The sequence below is a fragment of the Panthera pardus genome, unplaced genomic scaffold (genome assembly GCF_024362965.1).
Source record: "Panthera pardus isolate Hobbes unplaced genomic scaffold, ASM2436296v1 HiC_scaffold_3, whole genome shotgun sequence".
In the NCBI taxonomy this organism is placed as follows: Eukaryota; Metazoa; Chordata; class Mammalia; order Carnivora; family Felidae; genus Panthera; species Panthera pardus.
The window spans coordinates 24,788,372-24,805,694 of NW_026526876.1; the positions used below are offsets into that span (position 1 = coordinate 24,788,372).

The 17,323-nt window shown below is 48.8% G+C and overlaps 1 protein-coding gene across 3 annotated transcripts in view; it reads left to right on the top strand.

Annotated features, from left to right (window-relative positions):
* RGS9 (regulator of G protein signaling 9) overlaps positions 1 to 17,323 on the top strand; it is a 71,997-nt gene that overhangs the window by 28,319 nt on the left and 26,355 nt on the right. For 2 of the 3 annotated variants that reach the window (XM_019466450.2, XM_053892436.1), the window contains exons 9-12: positions 4,909 to 4,971; positions 13,612 to 13,641; positions 14,375 to 14,436; positions 16,398 to 16,511. In XM_019466450.2, coding sequence (XP_019321995.2) covers positions 4,909 to 4,971; positions 13,612 to 13,641; positions 14,375 to 14,436; positions 16,398 to 16,511 — 269 coding nt within the window. Of the gene's footprint in view, positions 1 to 4,908; positions 4,981 to 13,611; positions 13,642 to 14,374; positions 14,437 to 16,397; positions 16,512 to 17,323 lie in introns of all 3 variants that reach the window. The other variant, XM_019466449.2, reaches the window with a different exon arrangement.

Genomic DNA, 17,323 nt, shown 5'->3' on the forward strand with positions numbered 1-17,323 from the left:
CCAGGGAGCCAAGTTCGCTGTGACGTTCTGGTGTTCCCCGGGGCAGTCGTAAAACCCTGTGGACGCAAAACTGTTCTCGCATCCAGTCTCCGTCAGTGCTGCCCCCCAAGCCAAAGCTGGACCAGAAGTCAAAGATGAGGCTGGGGAGCATATGGGTCCTGCTCTCCCCAACTTTTTTTTTTTAACTTTTTAAAACATTTATTTATTTTTGAGAGAGAGAGAGAGAGTGTGAGTGGGGCGAGGGGCAGAGAGAGAGAGAGAGAGGGAGACACAGAATCTGAAGCAGGCTCCAGGCTCTGAGCCATCAGCACAGAGCCCGATGCAGGGCTCGAACTCATAAGCCGTGAGACCTGAGTCGAAGTTGGACCTTTAGCCAACTGAGCCACACCCAGGCGCCCCCATCTCCCCGACTTTCTTAAAACACGGCCCGCCTCCCGGTGGAATGTTCCGTTTGAGGGGCGTCCTGCTTGAAGTCTGTCTCAGCCTAGGTAGAAATCGAGCAGTTGGACTGACAGACCCACGAAGCCCAGGGGCTTAGGGACTGTCAGACTGTCTCCAGGAGACCCAAACAAACTGTCACCTCAGTGGGAGAAAAGCCAGCCAGGCAAACAAAGCTTTTGGCTCCGTGGAGTCTAGAACCAACTGTGTGTGGACTGTCTGGAACCAACTGTCATAGCGTGGGACATGGCTTGCTGTTACCCAGCCGTCCCCTTGTGTGTTCAGTGATCCGTGAAACCTTCATGAGCCCTGACTCCGGGCCAGCTGAGGTGGGTTCTGGGCGTAAAACAACTGCTAAAAAGTCCTCAAGCCCCTGCCCATATTAAGCCCTTGGCGAGGATGATCCCACTTACCTGATGACAATGCCGCCCAATAGGGAGTCTCCCCATCGCTGTTATCCCGACGGGGCCGGCGATCAAGGCTCAGAGATGGTCAGTAGGTTGCACAGCACTGGGATGTGAATCCACATCTGTCTGACGAGCTCCCGCTCTAAGAGGTGCGCCCGCACGTGGTCCCCTCTCCCAGCTCGGGGGGTGCAAAATCCAAATCGTGGTAACGGGCTAGCAGCACTGCTCCAGAGGTAAGGCTTAAGTGCCGAGGGGGCACAGCGCGGGGTGATTGGTTAAGGGGGTGGTGGGAATGTGGTGCCAGATGCTGTAGCAGGGATATCAGCACAGACGGAGGCCAAGACCACCCTCGGGATGTGGGTTGGGAGGTGGTGGCTGAGGGATCTGGCCCAACCCCCAACCTGAGCCCAAACGCTACCTGTACCTCAGCATGGATGTGCTGGGGACTGGGTCTAGAAGGGGAGAATGATGAAGGAAAGTGATGTTCCCCTCCCACTTTTTAACCTGCTGCATCCGGGCAGGATGCCAACAAGAGTTACTTGTGTAAGGCAGCAGAGGGAGAACGAGGGAGAACGGTTCCTTCAGAGAAGTCACCTGGGGCTTTCCGTGCGTCTTTGCTGCACCGGCTGTGACTTCTGGGTCTCTCGAGGATCTGGTCGCTGACGTCTGGACCATGGATACATGAAGGATATGGTCCAGGGATGCAGGTGGTGTGTGCTTTAAATCACGCGGTCGCTTGTCTGAGTATCAAGCTAAATGGCCTTCACGTCAACCGCGAACTCTGTCCGGTCACCAGAGAAGAGGGTGGCTGCCTTCCGTTTCCTGTCAAGGTTGGGCTGAATGTCCAACAACAGCGAGATGGCAGAATAAATTTAAATAAATAAATGGCTTTAAATCTTTTAAAAAATTTTTAATGTTTTATTTACTTTTGAGAGACAGAGACAGAGACAGAGCACGAGTGGGGGAGGGGCAGAGAGAGAGGGAGACAGAATCCCAAGCAGGCTCCAGGCTCCGAGCTGTCAGCACAGAGACCAATGTGGGGCTCGAACTCAGGAACTACGAGAACATGACCTGAGCCCAAATCGGATGCTTGACCGACTGAGCCACCCAGGCACCTCAATAGATTTAAATCTTTAAGGGGCGCCTGAGCGGCTCAGTCGGTTAAGCATCCAGCTTTTGATTTTGGCTCAGGTCGTGAGCTCACAGTTGTGGGATCGAGCCCTGTGTCTGTGTGTCCCCACTGAGTCTGGAGCCTGCTTAAGATTCTCTCTCTCTCTCTCTCTCTCTCTCCTTCTCTTGCTCTCTCTCTCTCTCAAAAAAAAAACAAAAACAAAAACCCAAAAAACCTTTAAATATAAGACTATATCCATATGAAGGACCATTGCGATTAAATCATTAAATTACTAAAATAGCATTTTCAAAGGCCATTTGTTGGCCTGGGAAAATGGTCTGACGTAGAGCGTTATGTCATAAAAACCGATGGAAAACTCCACATACTCTGATCCAGATGATCAGAAATGCCCTCTCTGGGCCAAGTTCCCCCTAGGCAATGGGGGTATTTGAATTCTAAGCCAGGACCGCCCTCACGGGGCTCGCGGTCTGGCGGGGGGACGAAGAAGGACAGCTTTGCACCATGGGTGTGTACCATACAGCACGCCAGCACAGCGCGAAAGAGGCAGGGGTCTCGAGGCAGATCAGGGCCCGGGAGCACCTCTCCGTAGAAGTGATGTTCCAGCCAGGACTCGTCCCCTGGTGCAGCCTCCTCTCTGTCTTCCCCCTGCTTTATTTTGTTTATGGAACCGTGTGGCATTTTGTTACTTGTTTTCTGTTCCATGCGCCGGCAGGGTCTGAACTGATACGTTAGGGGAAAGAGAGATGATGAGGGAGAGGAGGACAAGGCACAGGAGGGACGTGTGGCGTGTCACCAAGAAGTGTCTGTCAGCTCCCAGCCTGGCTCTGCTCTGGAACGCTGATTCTGGGGATGTCGCCTCCTCGCGGAGCAGTCTTTGGGGGTACAAGGGTCCTTTCCTCACCCGAATTGTGAGGCATTTAGCAAATCGCCTCTTTGGCCGACGCCCAAGAGGTGTTCTTGGGCGTCACCCGCTGGCACTCACCGCAGGGGGACCGTCTCTGCGGGCTTCCCGCGTGTGGCAGTGCCCCTGGGCACATCTGCGCGTCTCCTTATCTGCTGGCCGCCCGCCCACTGCAGGGATGTCTTCGCCCTGTTTCCTGTGAGCTGGCGGTCAGCTCTGGGTTATCTTCGTCGAGCACCCTCTTGTGCGCCAGAAACGGCATCAGCAGTGGTGACCGCCGTGGAGAATGAGCACTTGGTGCTACCCGACGAGTAAAGGAATGAATGAGTGGAGGCTGGGAGCCTTCCAAACCAGCAGAGGGAGAAAGGCAGTCCCCTGGGTGGGGGTGTGTGACTAATTGCCAAGGGGCTGCCTCGCCCACAAGACTGGAAGTGCCTTGAGATGCCATCTGGGGATGCCTCGAGGTGTCACGTTGGCCAGGGGCTCTCTGGGCTGAGCGCAATGTCAGCCATGGGAAGTGCCTGATAAATATTTGTTGATGGAAGCCCACGTGTGACAATTAGAGTAACGATGGCCGCTCCCTTCCCCTCTCTCTCTCTCCCCACCCACTTTCTACTTCTTTCTTTTTTCTCTTCCTTGCCTAGTCCGTGTGCCCAGTATCTGCCCCCGTGGTAGCCCGCTGAGCTAAGCTGGCAGATTTAGCAAGCGAAATAGAAGATGCCCAGTTCAATTGGAATTTCAGATAAACAGCAAATGATTTATGTCGCAAAATTTTTATGCTTATTGTATATTTACATTAAAAACACGTGGAATGTATTTTTATGTAAATAACGAATCAGAATTCTTTGTTGTTTATCTGACATTCACACTTAACTGAGCACCATATATTTTATTGGGCAGTCATGCCTCTGAGCTAAAAATGTGGCGAATCCCCTTGGGGTTGAATCTGATGGGGACAAAGTTCGGCAGCCTCTGGCGTCTGCATCAGTGTGGAAGGCCTGGTTAAGCACACGTATGGAGAATTTGATGGTTGCCTGCACCAAACTAACAGAGAAGGAAGTGAAAGACCCAACTTGTTGGCCAAGGAATTGGGAGAGACCAAGCAAGATTGGCTGGAGAGTTGGCTGCCTGATGGAGAAGGGAACTGGTAAAGACTGAGGCCCGTTTGGGGCCAGGCCTTTACATACATGATCCTAAAATGGGTCCGAGCCCTTGCTCAGTAATAGCTACTGTCTGGTGAGAGCTTCACATGTCATCTTGCTAAATCCTCAACAAGAACTTGACAGGTAGGAGAGATCATCTCCAGTTCTCGGGAGGGGTAGCAAGTGTAGAGAGGAGAAATAGTTTCCAAAATCTTCCTTACAGCTAGGAAGTGGCAGATCCAGGATTGGAACCCAAATGTGCCTGATGGGAGCCTGGACTCTTCAAAGTACTGCACTGTAGGGTGGGGAAGGAGCACTCCCAGAGGAGTCAGAGTCCTATGGACAAATCCCAGTGAACTCTTACTGAATTTGAGTTTTATCCCTCCCTCCCTCTCTCCCTCTCTCCATCCATCCATCCATCCAGCCAGCCAGCCACATTGCCTTTCATTCATCCATCCAGCCAACCATCCATTCATCCATCCATCCATCCATCCATCCATCCATCCATCCATCCATCTATCCATCTATCCATCCATCCATCCATATTGCCTTTCATCCATCCAACCATCCATCCATCCATCCATAAATCTATCCATCCATTCACCCCGCCCCCCCCCCCCCCCCCCCCCCCCCCGCCAAACATACACCTATCCACCCATCCATCCTATTGTGTTGGGTTCTGGAGATGCTGTGGTAGTGGAACAAACCCATGAAGCTTAACAGCTCACCTAGAGCATCTTACGATAGCTTGTAGCACCCTGTAGGGTAAGCCATAAGCCCTTCTTAGCTCAGTCTCATAACTGGCAGCTTGGTGAAGACCCAAAGTGAATCATAATAAAGTAGAGGCTTTTCCAGTGGTGGTTCTTATGTTGTTTTTATTCCATTCAGCCGGGAATGAACAATGTGCTGGACTATGGCCTGGACCGAGTGACGAATCCGAATGAAGTTCAGGTAAACCAGGTAGGTCTCTGCTGCATACTTTGGGCAGGGCCAAGGTCAGGTTCTTAGGCTGGGAAGGTGTCCGTATGTCTATTGCCTATTTTTGTCTGTTGGGGCAATGATATCTCCCCTTTAAGGCTACCAAGAGATATCTTGTGATACCAGTGTTGGGAAGGGGGGAGGCCATGGGTCTTGCATGATGGGAGATGAGAGAATGTAGAGTGCAGGTCAGTGCGAATAGGATCTAGGTGGTTGGTCTTCAGACTTTTACGAGGCAGTTCCTTTGAAAATCTGATGAAAGTGGGGCGCCTGGGTGGCTCAGTCGGTTAAGCGTCTGACTTCGGCTCAGGTCATGATCTCACAGTTCGTGGGTTCGAGCCCTGCGTCGGGCTCTGTGCTGACAGCTCAGAGCCTGGAGCCTGCTTCAGATTCTGTGCCTCCCTTTCTCTCTGCCCCTCCCTGGCTCTCTCTCTCTCTCTCTCTCAAAAATAAACATTAAAATAAATTTAAAGAAAATCTGATGAAAGTTATGAACCCATTCTGCCCAAAGATGCCCAGACAGACATTTTGCACACAACTTCAGCCAGGTCCCAGATCCCCTGGAGACTAGAGGCCCCAGGCTCAAAACCCTTGAATCAACTTTGAATTTAAACCTTAATCCATGTGACCTAGAATGTCACTCTTTCTTCTGCAGCAACTCAGTAGGGTGGGGGCCTTTGCAAAGATTCTCTTAATGCTGTTAGTTTTGCAAGGACCCTTTTCCCAGATAGGCCACCATTTATGATGGATGGCCATTTTTCTATGACAATTATCTATCTATCTTTAAATTTTATTTATTTATTTATTTATTTATTTATTTATTTATTTATTTATTTATGAGAGAGAGAGAGAGAGAGAGAGAGAGAGAGAAACAGGGAGCATGAGCAGGGGAGGGGCAGAGAGAGAGGGAAATGGAATTCGAAGCAGGCTCCAGGCTGAGCTGTCAGCACAGAGCCCAACACGGGGCTCGAACCTACAAACTGTGAGATCGTGACCTGAGCCGAAGTCGTACGCTCAACCGACTGAGCCACCCAGGCACCCTGACCATTTTTTATTTAAAGAAATGCAGGGCATAAGCTGTTGAAAGAGCGAGCATCAAGCACGGCACTATCTTTGGGGCCAGATAATTCCTTGAGGGATTGCCTACATGTTGTAGGATGTTGAGTAGCATCCCTGGGTGCCAGTAACTCCGTGCATTTCCCTGCCAGACTCCCAGTCCTGATAATCACATGTGTCTTCAGACATTGTCCAGGGTGCCCTGAGGGACAAGATGGGCCCGGTTGAGATCCATGGAGCCTGAAACCCACTTAAGCTCGTCTTAGACAGTTTCATTGCTCTCCTTCTAATGTCCTTGGGCAGCAAGGGGTCATTTTAGCCTCTTGTGTCACCTGTAAACCTTGGTGGTGCCTAAAGTCTTGAGTTGGGAGGTGGGGGGAATGTGCCAGAAAGGTAGAAGAAGGGACCTGGAACTCAAGGTGGCTGTGGGGACCACCAGTGCGTGAGACAGAGGTTAGGGATGGGGTCCACATGGAGAGGGGGCATTGAGTTCCCAGAGAGCGGTGTCCCCTTGAGCATTGCTAGGTCCCTTGGTCAACAACTTAAAGTGACCCTTCCTTTGACACATATATGGCACTGTCAGCCTTCACAGCTTTTTCCACATTCCCATCATCAGACGACAGATAATTGCTGAGGCCTAGTAGGCTGGGTTGCTATGGAAACAGAATTATCAAGGAAAATACTGAACTGAGGTGGAAGATGTGCTTTTTTTTTTTTTTTTAAATGGATAAGTGGCAGTTCTAGAAACCTCTGTGGTGTGGAGGAGGGGAGGGCATGGGTGGAAAGTGCATCACTGTTCTCTGACCCTGGGCTGTTGGGAATTGGCTCACCTGTGCATGCGTGTGTGTGTGTGTGTGTGTGTCTGTGATGTGGGAGGCCTTTAATTCCAGCTCTGGGAGGATAGCAGAGGAGCCGAGGTCCTCTGTCCTCTGTGCTCCTTGGGGGTAACTTCAAGGAGCCTGGCCAGACCCCCTCCTCGCTGAGGAAGCATCTTTCGGCTCACGGGCGGTCGGGCCAGGAGGAGAGCCTGCCTTCTGGCATTCACCACCCACTTCTAGCCAGACGCTGGCAATACTCTCAGCTCAGAGTCAGAGAGCCAGACGGTGTGTGAGGCTGAGGGCTGTCTTCACCATGGGCATGTCTGACACGGGGGCTCTTTCACTTTGTTTGCCCTTCATCTTGTCTCTCTCTCTCTCTCTCTCTCTCTCTCCCACCAGCTCTCTTTGTCCTGTCTGCACTCTGGCTGCTCTGGAATATTCAGAAGAATAAAAAACCGTAATTCTCGTGCGAGCGGGGCCTCTCCTGCTCAGCCAGCCTCGGCGTGTTGTGAGGCCTGGCTGTGGCGGGGAATGGAGGCTGGCGCCATGTTGGATCTGTTGGCGACATTTCCCACCGTCTAACTGAACGTCCCCTGTTTTTCTGGGCTGATCTGCCCTGAGGGGAGAGGGTCACAAGAACGTGAAGTGTCTCCATGAGGCCTCGGGCTTTCAGATTGGTGTCTCATTTCAGAGAAGAGCTCTCGTTGCTGGTTTGAAGAGAGAGAGGCCATTTCTGAGAATTAGTGGATTCTAGAAAAGATACCTGTTTTCCTTAAATGGAGGCAAATAACCCAAAAGAAATGAACAGCATCAGGCACAAGAAAGAAAACTGTTAGGTTGGCAGGTGTCTAGGGCTCTGGGTGCCCCACCTCCTTAGGCTGGTGGCCTCTGATTGGTGTGGCTGCCCAGCCCTGGGGGGAACTGGCTGTGGGCCGAGGGCTGCACCCAGAGAGCGTGTCTTCTCTCGGGTCCCATACCTTGTGGCACACTCGGCCCCCATCTTCCCTTTATTTCAGTGAGGTGACATCATGGCAGCCGGGCAGTAGCCAGGCCGTGAGCAGTGGGGTGCCCGGGGCTGGCCCTTCCTCCCCTGACCCCGACAGGGTGACGATGGTCCTGTCGTGATGAGGACCGGTGTGCCGTGCTGAAGAGAGCTTTGACATCAGGGTGAATCCCAGCCCTGCCTCTCCCTGGACATGTGATCTCGGATAAGCTTTTGAGCCACTCAAAGCCTCAGTTTCCTTACCTATAAAATGGGGGTAACAAGAGCCCCTTCCTCGGAGGATCACGTGAGCTCACTTACGTGAAGTGTCTAGGATGGTATCTATCACGTAGAGGTCGCTGCACAGACAGTAGCTGTCATTATGGTAGCTGCCGCCATGCTGTGAGTGGACTAATCTATGGGTCCTCTCGACCCTGGGGTGAAAGACAGAAATGTGGCTCCATAGGGTTAAATACTCTGCGCTTCAGAGCCCCCAGCCTGGAGCCCTCAGTGAGAGAAAGCCCCCATTTGCTCCCACCGACTGGGGACAAACGACTTTCTTCTCATGACCGGCGCCGGCTGGAAGGGGACCGCTCCGGTGGCTGATGTTGGCGGACAGCTCCCGGTGGGCCAGGCGTCCTTAAAATTCTTCATGCTTTCTTTGGACAAGGGGCCCCGCGTGTGCATTTTGCACCCGACCCTGCAAATTGTGTAATCTGCGCCTGGTCAGGAAGTCCGAGGCAGGGCAGGTGGCAACCTGGGATTCTTGTCTCCTTGGCCGGTAGCCGCCTCCCATCTCTAGTCTTGTCTGCTCTGCATTGACTGCGTCAGTCCCCAGACTTCCTGGTTGCTGACTTTTGACCCTCTCCCTGCTCTTAATGCCTGTGTTCCCCGATTCCTCACGGTTGTCCCCATCTTGTGTTTCACCCTGTGGCTTGCCAGACCCTCGCCTCTGTTTCTTCGTGTGTTCCTGCCTGGCTGCCCGATCCCAGGGTCCCTGCCGGCCCCTCCTCCTCCCTTTCCACCTCCCCGTCTGCAGCGGCCCCAGGGTCTCTTCAGGGCATGGCCTGATAATTGTCTGCAGCCAAAACCCGGGTTTTGAGGCCAGCAAGCCGGCCACAGAGCTGTGTAAACAGGCCATAGATGTGTCCCTATTTGGGTAGCTCCATGGGAGAAAAATAACAAGTTAGAATTCCAAGAATGCATGACATTTGAAGATTCCTGAGGCAGAGTATCTTCCTGTAGGCAAATGTGTCACTCGGATGAGGAATAAAGAAGTGACTTCCCACCAGGAGGGCCAAGTGTTGAGAAAGCAGGGGGTTTGTGCATGAATTACAGGGAGAAAAAAATGTTTATGTCTTATGTTGCCAGGAACAGGAAGTGGGTTTCTTTGAGTGGCTTAGAAATGTGTGTGTGTGTGTGTGTGTGTATTTTTAATAACTTCATTTTAATGTTAAAAACATTTTTTAATGTTTTATTTATTTTTGAGAGAGAGAGAGAGAGGGAGAGGCAGAGAGAGAGGGACACACAGAATCTGAAGCAGGCTCCAGGCTCCGAGCTGTCAGCACTGAGCCCAGAGCAGGGCTCGAACTCACAGACTGAGAGATCATGACCTGAGCTGAAGTCAGACGCTTAACCGACTGAGCCACCCCGGTGCCCCTTTAATGTTTGTTTTTTTTTTTTTAAATGGCCTTTGGCTAAGTAATAATGATATTGACCAGTTTATGAGATTTAGCAAATAAAAATACAGGGTGTTCAGCTGAATCTGAATTTCAGCTAAACAACAGATAGCTTCTTTAGCATAAGTATGTCCCAGATATTGACGGGCACCCTGTCCTTTACCTTGTGATTGGGGTAACCCCATACCATGCCTGCTGTCAGCAGTAGTGTGTGAACCCCAGTCAGGAGCCCCTGGATGTTGAGCCTCTCCTATATGCCAGTCACCTGTGTGTATTATCTCATTTAATCCCCTCCCCCCCTTTTAATCCCCTTTTACAAGGGAGGAAAGAGGCTTTGAAGTGCTAAATAACTCATGCGAAGTCATATGGCCAATGAGTGACAGAACCTGTAATTGGACCTGGGCCTGATCTGAAAGTCCATACCATTTCCTAAGACTTACCCCTCTCCCCGAACTCTCTCTCTCTGTCTGTTAGAAAAGTTCGGAGCCCTCTCCTGTACCATCCCAATGTAGACAGACCCTTAACAGGACAGAGGTACTCTTATATCCGTCAAGAGGAAGCTGTTACTTATTTTGAGAGAAAGAGAGAGAGAGTGTGGGACAGCGGCAGAGAGAGAAAGGGAGAGAGAATCCCAAGCATGCCCTGCACGGTCCGTGCAAAGCCCGACGGGGGGCTCGATCTCATGAACCACCAGATCGTGACCTGAGCTGAAGTCAGATGCTTAACCGACTGCCACCCCGGCGCCCCCGGAAAGCTATTTTTAAAGCTAGAAATAACCAGTAAAATCCATGTGGGAAACCCAAGGTAGAGGTGGAGAAGCCCCAGGTTTTGTGCTATTCCCAGAGGGTAGTCCCGGAAAGCAGAAAACAAACAGCAGACTGAACCACCGAGGCAGGAGCCCTAGTGGGGTAATTAAACCCAAATAAAGTGAATTCAAATATGAAATATTTTTAACACACCGAAGACTGAGAAAATGGGCTCAGATTGAGAGTGTGTGTGAAAAGGATGAACTTGCAGGGACGGCTCCTTGGGGAGCCGGGAGAACGGAGAACGTCAGGCGGACTGAGAATCTGGCTCATTGAGTTTTTGTTGCTGTGTGCTCAGGAGACCCGTGCTTGCAGGGAGTTTGACCTTGGGCCTGGGGCACTTTGCAGGAGGGCGTTTATGACTTTGGCTGTTGAACACAGGCCTCGTATGATCGCGATCCTTACCGTCATTAGTGGTTTTCTCCCCTTGAGCTTTCATGGGCATATAACGTATATGAATTTAAGGTATACAGATGCGATGCTTAGAAATAGGTATGAATTGCAAAACTGTGACCACCATGAGGTTACTTAATACCTCTGTGCCTTCACATAAGTATGGTTTTTTTGAGTGTGTGGTGATAACATTTAGGATCTACTCTCTTTGGCATCGTAGAAGTATAGACTACAGTATTGTTAATTATAGTCCCCGTGCTGTGTGTTAGCTCCCCAGAGTTTATTTATCTTGTAGCTGGGAGTTGGTTTTACTGTCATTAGTGTTGATTAAAGAGTGTTTCCTGTCTTTCTGTTTCATCTTGTGATGGGGGCTTTAGCTCTCTTTTTGTTTGGTTTTAACTTAAATGGCCGGCCAGAGTCATTCTGTTGTGTAGCACCTGCCGCTTGAAGGCAAAGAAGGAACTGGTGAAGAGAGTAGGCTATTTTCTGGTTCTCCAAGATCACTCCTCAGCTTTGCAAAGGGAAGATCTAGGTTTGAATCCCGGCTCAACCAATTACCGACCAGGAGATATTGAGAAAGTTGCCCTATAGCATCTCATAGCCTCAGTTTCCTCAGCTGAAACTCAGAATGATGGAACCTGCCTCCCTTAAACTTTGTAAGGGATCAGGAAGATGTAAATTGCCTTGCATGAATTGCTACTTGGTTGCTATTATGCAAACATCCAGCTTCTGCTTTGAACACAGGGTGTTGGTAGACCAGTAGCTGTTATTCTTAGTCTACTTTAGCACTCTTCTAACAAGAGACTCTGTATCATGTTTGGATGCCAAGCCACTCTGACCCCAGGGTCCTTTTCTACCTGAAATGAGAGTCTTCTAAAACAATGCCTCCTGTTAGGAGACAATGGGAACAGATAATAGGTGTGGTTACCAAAATAGGGACCATTTGGGGAGTGTCTCAAACATGTTAGGTGAAAAAATACTGTATTCTAATTTAAGCTTAGAATACATCTCCATTTTTCTGGGCCGCCAAGAACATGGAAGCCATCATTTTTCTGATTGTTTTTTTTAAAGTTTATTTATTTGGAGAGAGAGAAAGACTCACTCAGGGGAGGGACAGAGAGAGAGAGGGAGAGAGAGAGAATCCCAAGCAGGCCCTGTGCCGTCAGCAGAGTCCAACTCGGGGCTCATTCTCACAAACCCTGAGATCATGACCTGAGCCAAGATCAAGAGTTGGATGTTCAACAGACTGAACCACCCAGGCATCCGTGTCTGATGTTTTTGTGAACATCTACCGTGCACCAGAAATTATGTTAGAGGCAGACATGGTCACCCTGCTCTTAATGGTGCCTGGTGGGTGATACATATGTGAAGTAGAATCACACAAATAAATATTTAATTACAGTTGTGGTAAGTGCTATGAAGGAAGAAGTCAGGGTGCATGTGAGTCCAAAACGGAGAGACCTACCTTTAATTTTCTGAGATAACTCTCCCTACTCCCCCACCCAGGAAAAAGGATGTCCTGGGAAAGCTCATTACATAAAAGCAATCTAATGAAGCAGAATGGAACCCAGCATGGATTAGAAAGGAGAGACAAGGGTGTGACATTCCAGATTAGACCTTCCTTCATTCCTTGTCAATGGGCTCGTGGGCCCGTACTTATTTTGCTAACTGGCTAGTGGAAATAGTGTCCTCCTTGGACTTCTGATTCTGTTTCCAGTGAAGATCTGGTTGTGTTAAGTTGCTTGGATGACAGCAGCAAGAAATTAAGATGATCAATTTAAAGTATGGGTGTCAGCACCAAGCAGCCCCTGGACACAACCAAATCTCAAAAAACTGAGACTGGAATCATCAACTGTGCCCAGCTCCCAGGGGTTGCACCGAGCAGAAAAGTGATACTAAGGAAGCATGTCAGATTGTAGAGCATTTCAGTAGGAGACAGATCTGAATGGTAACAGTTTCCAGGAGCTTCTAAGACTCTATACACGGAGTCCCTTTTGGGAGCCAGGCTTTCTCTGCTCCATCTCAAAAAATCCAGAGAGAGGATGCCCTGCTCACCCCAGGCATGAGCTTGCTTTGGCAGCTTCAGTGAGAGGATGGGGCCCGACATGATCTTCTACGTTACAGCTCAGCTCTGGGACTCACCTTCCTTGGATGCTGGTGTCAGGTTTTTTTGTTACGTACTTTATGTTTGGCCATGTGGCTTGTTTCTTTTCCAATTTGTATCGGTCAAGTTGTTATGAATACCTGAGGAATGGAGGTCACCATTCATTCAAAGCAGTCTCCTGTGAGAAAAGAAAGAAACATTCAAGCCGCATACTTGCTTCACCGTCTTTGCGTTGCATTCTATTTAAGATGGCCCTGTAGGCACTATGGTAGATTGGGTCGAATCCCTGAACTTAGTCTTGAATTCATCTTGGCTTTTGGGAGAACGGTGTAAAGTTATAGTAGTATATCGGGCACCTGCATGGCTCAGTTGGTTGGGTGTCTGGCTCTTGCCTTTAGCTCAGGTCATGATCTCAGAGTTTGTGGGTTCGAGCCCCATGTTGGGCTTTTGTGCCAATAGCGTGGAGCCTGCTTGGGACTCTCTCTCTCCCTCTCTCTCTCTTCCCCCCCTCCCCCACCTCAAAATAAATAAACTTAAAAAAGAAAGTTATGGTAGTAAATCATACCTGTTCCCTCACCAAAGCCTTAGTTGAATGAATTCTCCAGTGGCTGTATAGAATAGGGTGGAGGTGTCAGTGATGGGGAAATTCTATCTTTTAAGTAAGGAGAGGTGAAACAATTTTCTCCTGGGCAAGGATTTTTATTTTTCAAATGGGCGTTTGAACTATAATGACTTACTGGCAGCTGTTTAATGGTTTTGCCTCTTTGTTTTACAGAAACAAACAGTCACTGCTGTCAGAAAAGAGGTAATTAGTTTCCCAGTCCCAGGGAAGTTTGGTTTTTAAATCCTCTCACAAATTGTATGTACTTTGGCTTTATGTTCTGCCCTCAGTAATGAAATGAAAAACCATGTGTAATGTTCAAACAGTTGTCTCCAAATTAATGGGCAGCACAGAATGACAAAGATTCTTTTGTAAGATCTATATGGATTGGTGCTGACGCTTGGGATATGAGACACCCTCAGAAGGCACAGATCTGAGGGACGTGGGAGTGAATGCCACAGTGTCTGCCTCCCCACCCCGGCCCCTGCTCCTACAGTTACGGGGACATTCAGAATCTGAACAGGCACACTACCTATTTTGGCAAATTTCATGACCAGGGCACAAGACGGAGCCCTGGGAAGCGTTGGCTGTTGAGGTTAGACCTGCTCTGTCAGCCAGGAGCACCTGAGGGAAAAGCCAAGCATCTGTCCCCATGTCTCGATTTAATGTTCCTTAGAACTTTTTGCATTTTCAATTGGTGCCTTTTCTCGGACTGATGCATGATGGGCTGCAGAGGCCCCTAGTTTGGAGCTTGGGGTCACCTGTCTACTGTGAGCCTGTGTCCTGTTAGTACCAAGGTGGGTGGCTTGAGGGGATGGAATCGGGGGCTGTGACAGATAAATGGCTCCTGGTTCTGGAGGCCACATGGCAGTGCCAGTGTTAGTGACGCTCAAGGATGGGGAAGTTGGACGTCTTCTAACCACTGTGTCTTTTCCAGATCATGTATTACCAACAGGCCTTAATGAGGTCCACGGTGAAGTCTTCGGTGTCCCTTGGAGGGTATGTCCCTAATTAGTTGGTCTTGCTGAAGTTTGAACAAGAGGTGGGCAAGAGGAGAACTTTCCACTTTCAGGCAAACTTGAGCAGTCATGGGTTGACATAAGAGCCTAAGGAACTCTGAGGGACAAAACCAGTCCCTTGAGGATTAAGTTCCTGGTTCCTCAGTCTGTGTAAGTGTCCAGGTCTCATCTTGGGTTAGGCAAGATCAGGGATGGGGGTTTTTATACAAGTCTCGTCTTTCTTGGTATCCACTAAAGTGAGGATTGAGAAAGAGGGAAGAGTTGAAAGTTCATGAACTGTTCCTTGGGGCTCCTCAGTGGCCTGTGTTCCTATCATTATTCACTCGAACTTATTAGAGATATTTGAGTTATGTTTACTGATTCAACGCACTATCAAATGTCCATTGTTAATCTTTGATTTAAAATCCAATGATGATAAATTGGAAATTTACATTTTATTTATTGAACATTCAGGGTACCTTGATCCAGTCCCTCATAGGATATTATTTAGGAGACACAAAAGGGTTTAGTGGCCCCCAAATGTAAGCACTTGTCCTTTTAAAATGTGGAATTCATTATAGGCCCACCTTACTAACTCTAAGATTTTCCTGCACACATGAAAATGGACTTGGCTTACTTCTGGGGGAGGGGGAGGCACAGTGTGACTAATCATTTACTTTGGCCGTGTAAGATTTCAGTAACGGTACTATTCAAGATGGAAGGCGTTGTGTTTTGTCCAGTGCCTTTCTTTCAGTACTGTTAGGGGTTAGTCTCTTCGAAAAATCTTTAAATGTCTTTTTTACCCCTTCCCCAATCCCTAGTTTGCAAACATACCACCTGCCTGATAAAATGTGCCCTGACCTCACCCATATTTTCCAATGACTTCTGACTGCAGCTCCGTCACAGATGGGAGTGGACCCCTATACTCAGTGGACATTCACCTTGGGTTATAATGATCATCCCTGTTTCATGACAAAGTAAAAACCATCTCCTCCGATGTTCCGGAGACCCGATCTAATGAAACCAAGCAGAAAGAACATTGAAGGAGACTCGAAGGCTGCTGGATACTTTTACCCCCACTTTCTAATTTTTATTTGTTTTAGTGCCTCGTTACCGTTGTATGACGTCATTTGTGTTTGGACCTGTGACGTGGTTTTCTTTTTTCTTCCCTTGAGTGGCTCCACTGTAGGGGTCTTGCTGAGAAATAGGAGGGTCTGGGGAGAAATGAAAGCAAGGGGCTCGAGTTCCGCACAGAACTCTACACCTCATGCTCGGGTGTATCTCTAGGGCGTGGATTCCGTTCTATCAAAATCTCATGGCTGTGGGCAGACTTCACGGCAGGTGTCTCATGTACACCGTGGATACGATTCCCCGCCTAAGGGGTACAGGCACAGCAGGCTTTTCCAGACTGCCCGAACACCGGGAAATGTGCTGGCTAAGAAGGTCTAACTCACATAGAAGGAATTAGTTCTCGCTCACATTTGCAAAATTGGGCTTCACACCTCAGTGAGCCCACAGGTTTTGGAGGATGAATGCATTATCCCGACAAAGGGTAGAACCTGACGTGGCAGCAGAATCTCAGAGAGACCATGGCTGCCTCATGCTTCCAAGCAGGTGCCGAGACGCTGGTTCGAACACGGGCACACGGCGTCGGCTTTGAATTTTGAAAACGCACGATAAAAGATAAAGAGGCTTTATTTTAATGAAATAGGTACAGGAGAGAGGCTGCAAAGGGATTGGTTGGGGAGACAGTGTTTCATCTCCCAAGTAGAGCCGGGACCAGATCCCGTCGAATACCTGCCGTTCCCGAGGGCTATTAGAGCGTTTTTCTAAGAAGACAGTAATAAGTATGTAACCAAATCGATAAAGAGGAAGGAGGGCAGGCTGGTCAATCAACCTGAGTATTGATTTTGTCTCTTGGGTGTTGAACTTCTAGGAAATCCTTTTCCGTTTACTTTTCAGGATCGTCAAATACAGCGAGCAATTTCTGTCCAATGATGCCATCATGTCAGGCTGCCTCCCTAGCAATCCTTGGATAACAGATGACACCCAGTTCTGGGACTTGAATGCCAAATTGTATGTATTTGATACACTGGTGGTTTTTTTTTTTTTAATAGGTTTTTGAGTTACAATTCACATGCTATATACAATTCACCCAATTAAAGCGTGCAGTTCGGTGGTTTCTACTGTATTCCTAGAGTCGTGCAACCATCACCACAGTTAATTTTAAAACATTTTCATCACCCAAATAAGAACCCTTCCCCCCCTACCCCTCCTGCCCTAGGCAACCACAAAAGTATTTTCTGTCTCTGCGCAGTTGCCCGCTTTGGACATTTCGTGTGAATGGAATCATATAACATGTGGTCTCTTTTTGTGTGATTAGCTTTTTTTTCTACTGAGCATAATGCTTTCAGGTTTTATCTGTATTGTATAGTGTATAATACATCCTTATTTATGGATGAATATCATCCATCCAGGGATGATATTCACTGGAAAGATACACACTTTTTTATCCATTCATCGGTTGATGGACATTGGGTTATCTTGGTCTTTCAGCTATTATGAGTAATGCTGCTGTGAACACGCACGTACAGGGTTTTGTGTGGACGTATGTTTTCATTTCTCTTGGGTATGTACCTAGGAGTAGAAAGGCCGGGTCAAATGGTAACTCTATATTAACAAGATACTGTTTTTGAAAAGAAAACGACCATCTCTATGGCTTTGCCTTTTCAACGTCTAATTAGAGAACAAGTAAGTTCCTGGAGGGCGGGGCCCTGCACCTGCCTTGGCAATCGTACCACTCACTCCGTGGCTCTGTTTGTGAGTTTTGAGCAGTTGTCGCTGCTGATTGGGCCTATGTGAGCCTGTTGTTTGCCAGAGGGACAAAG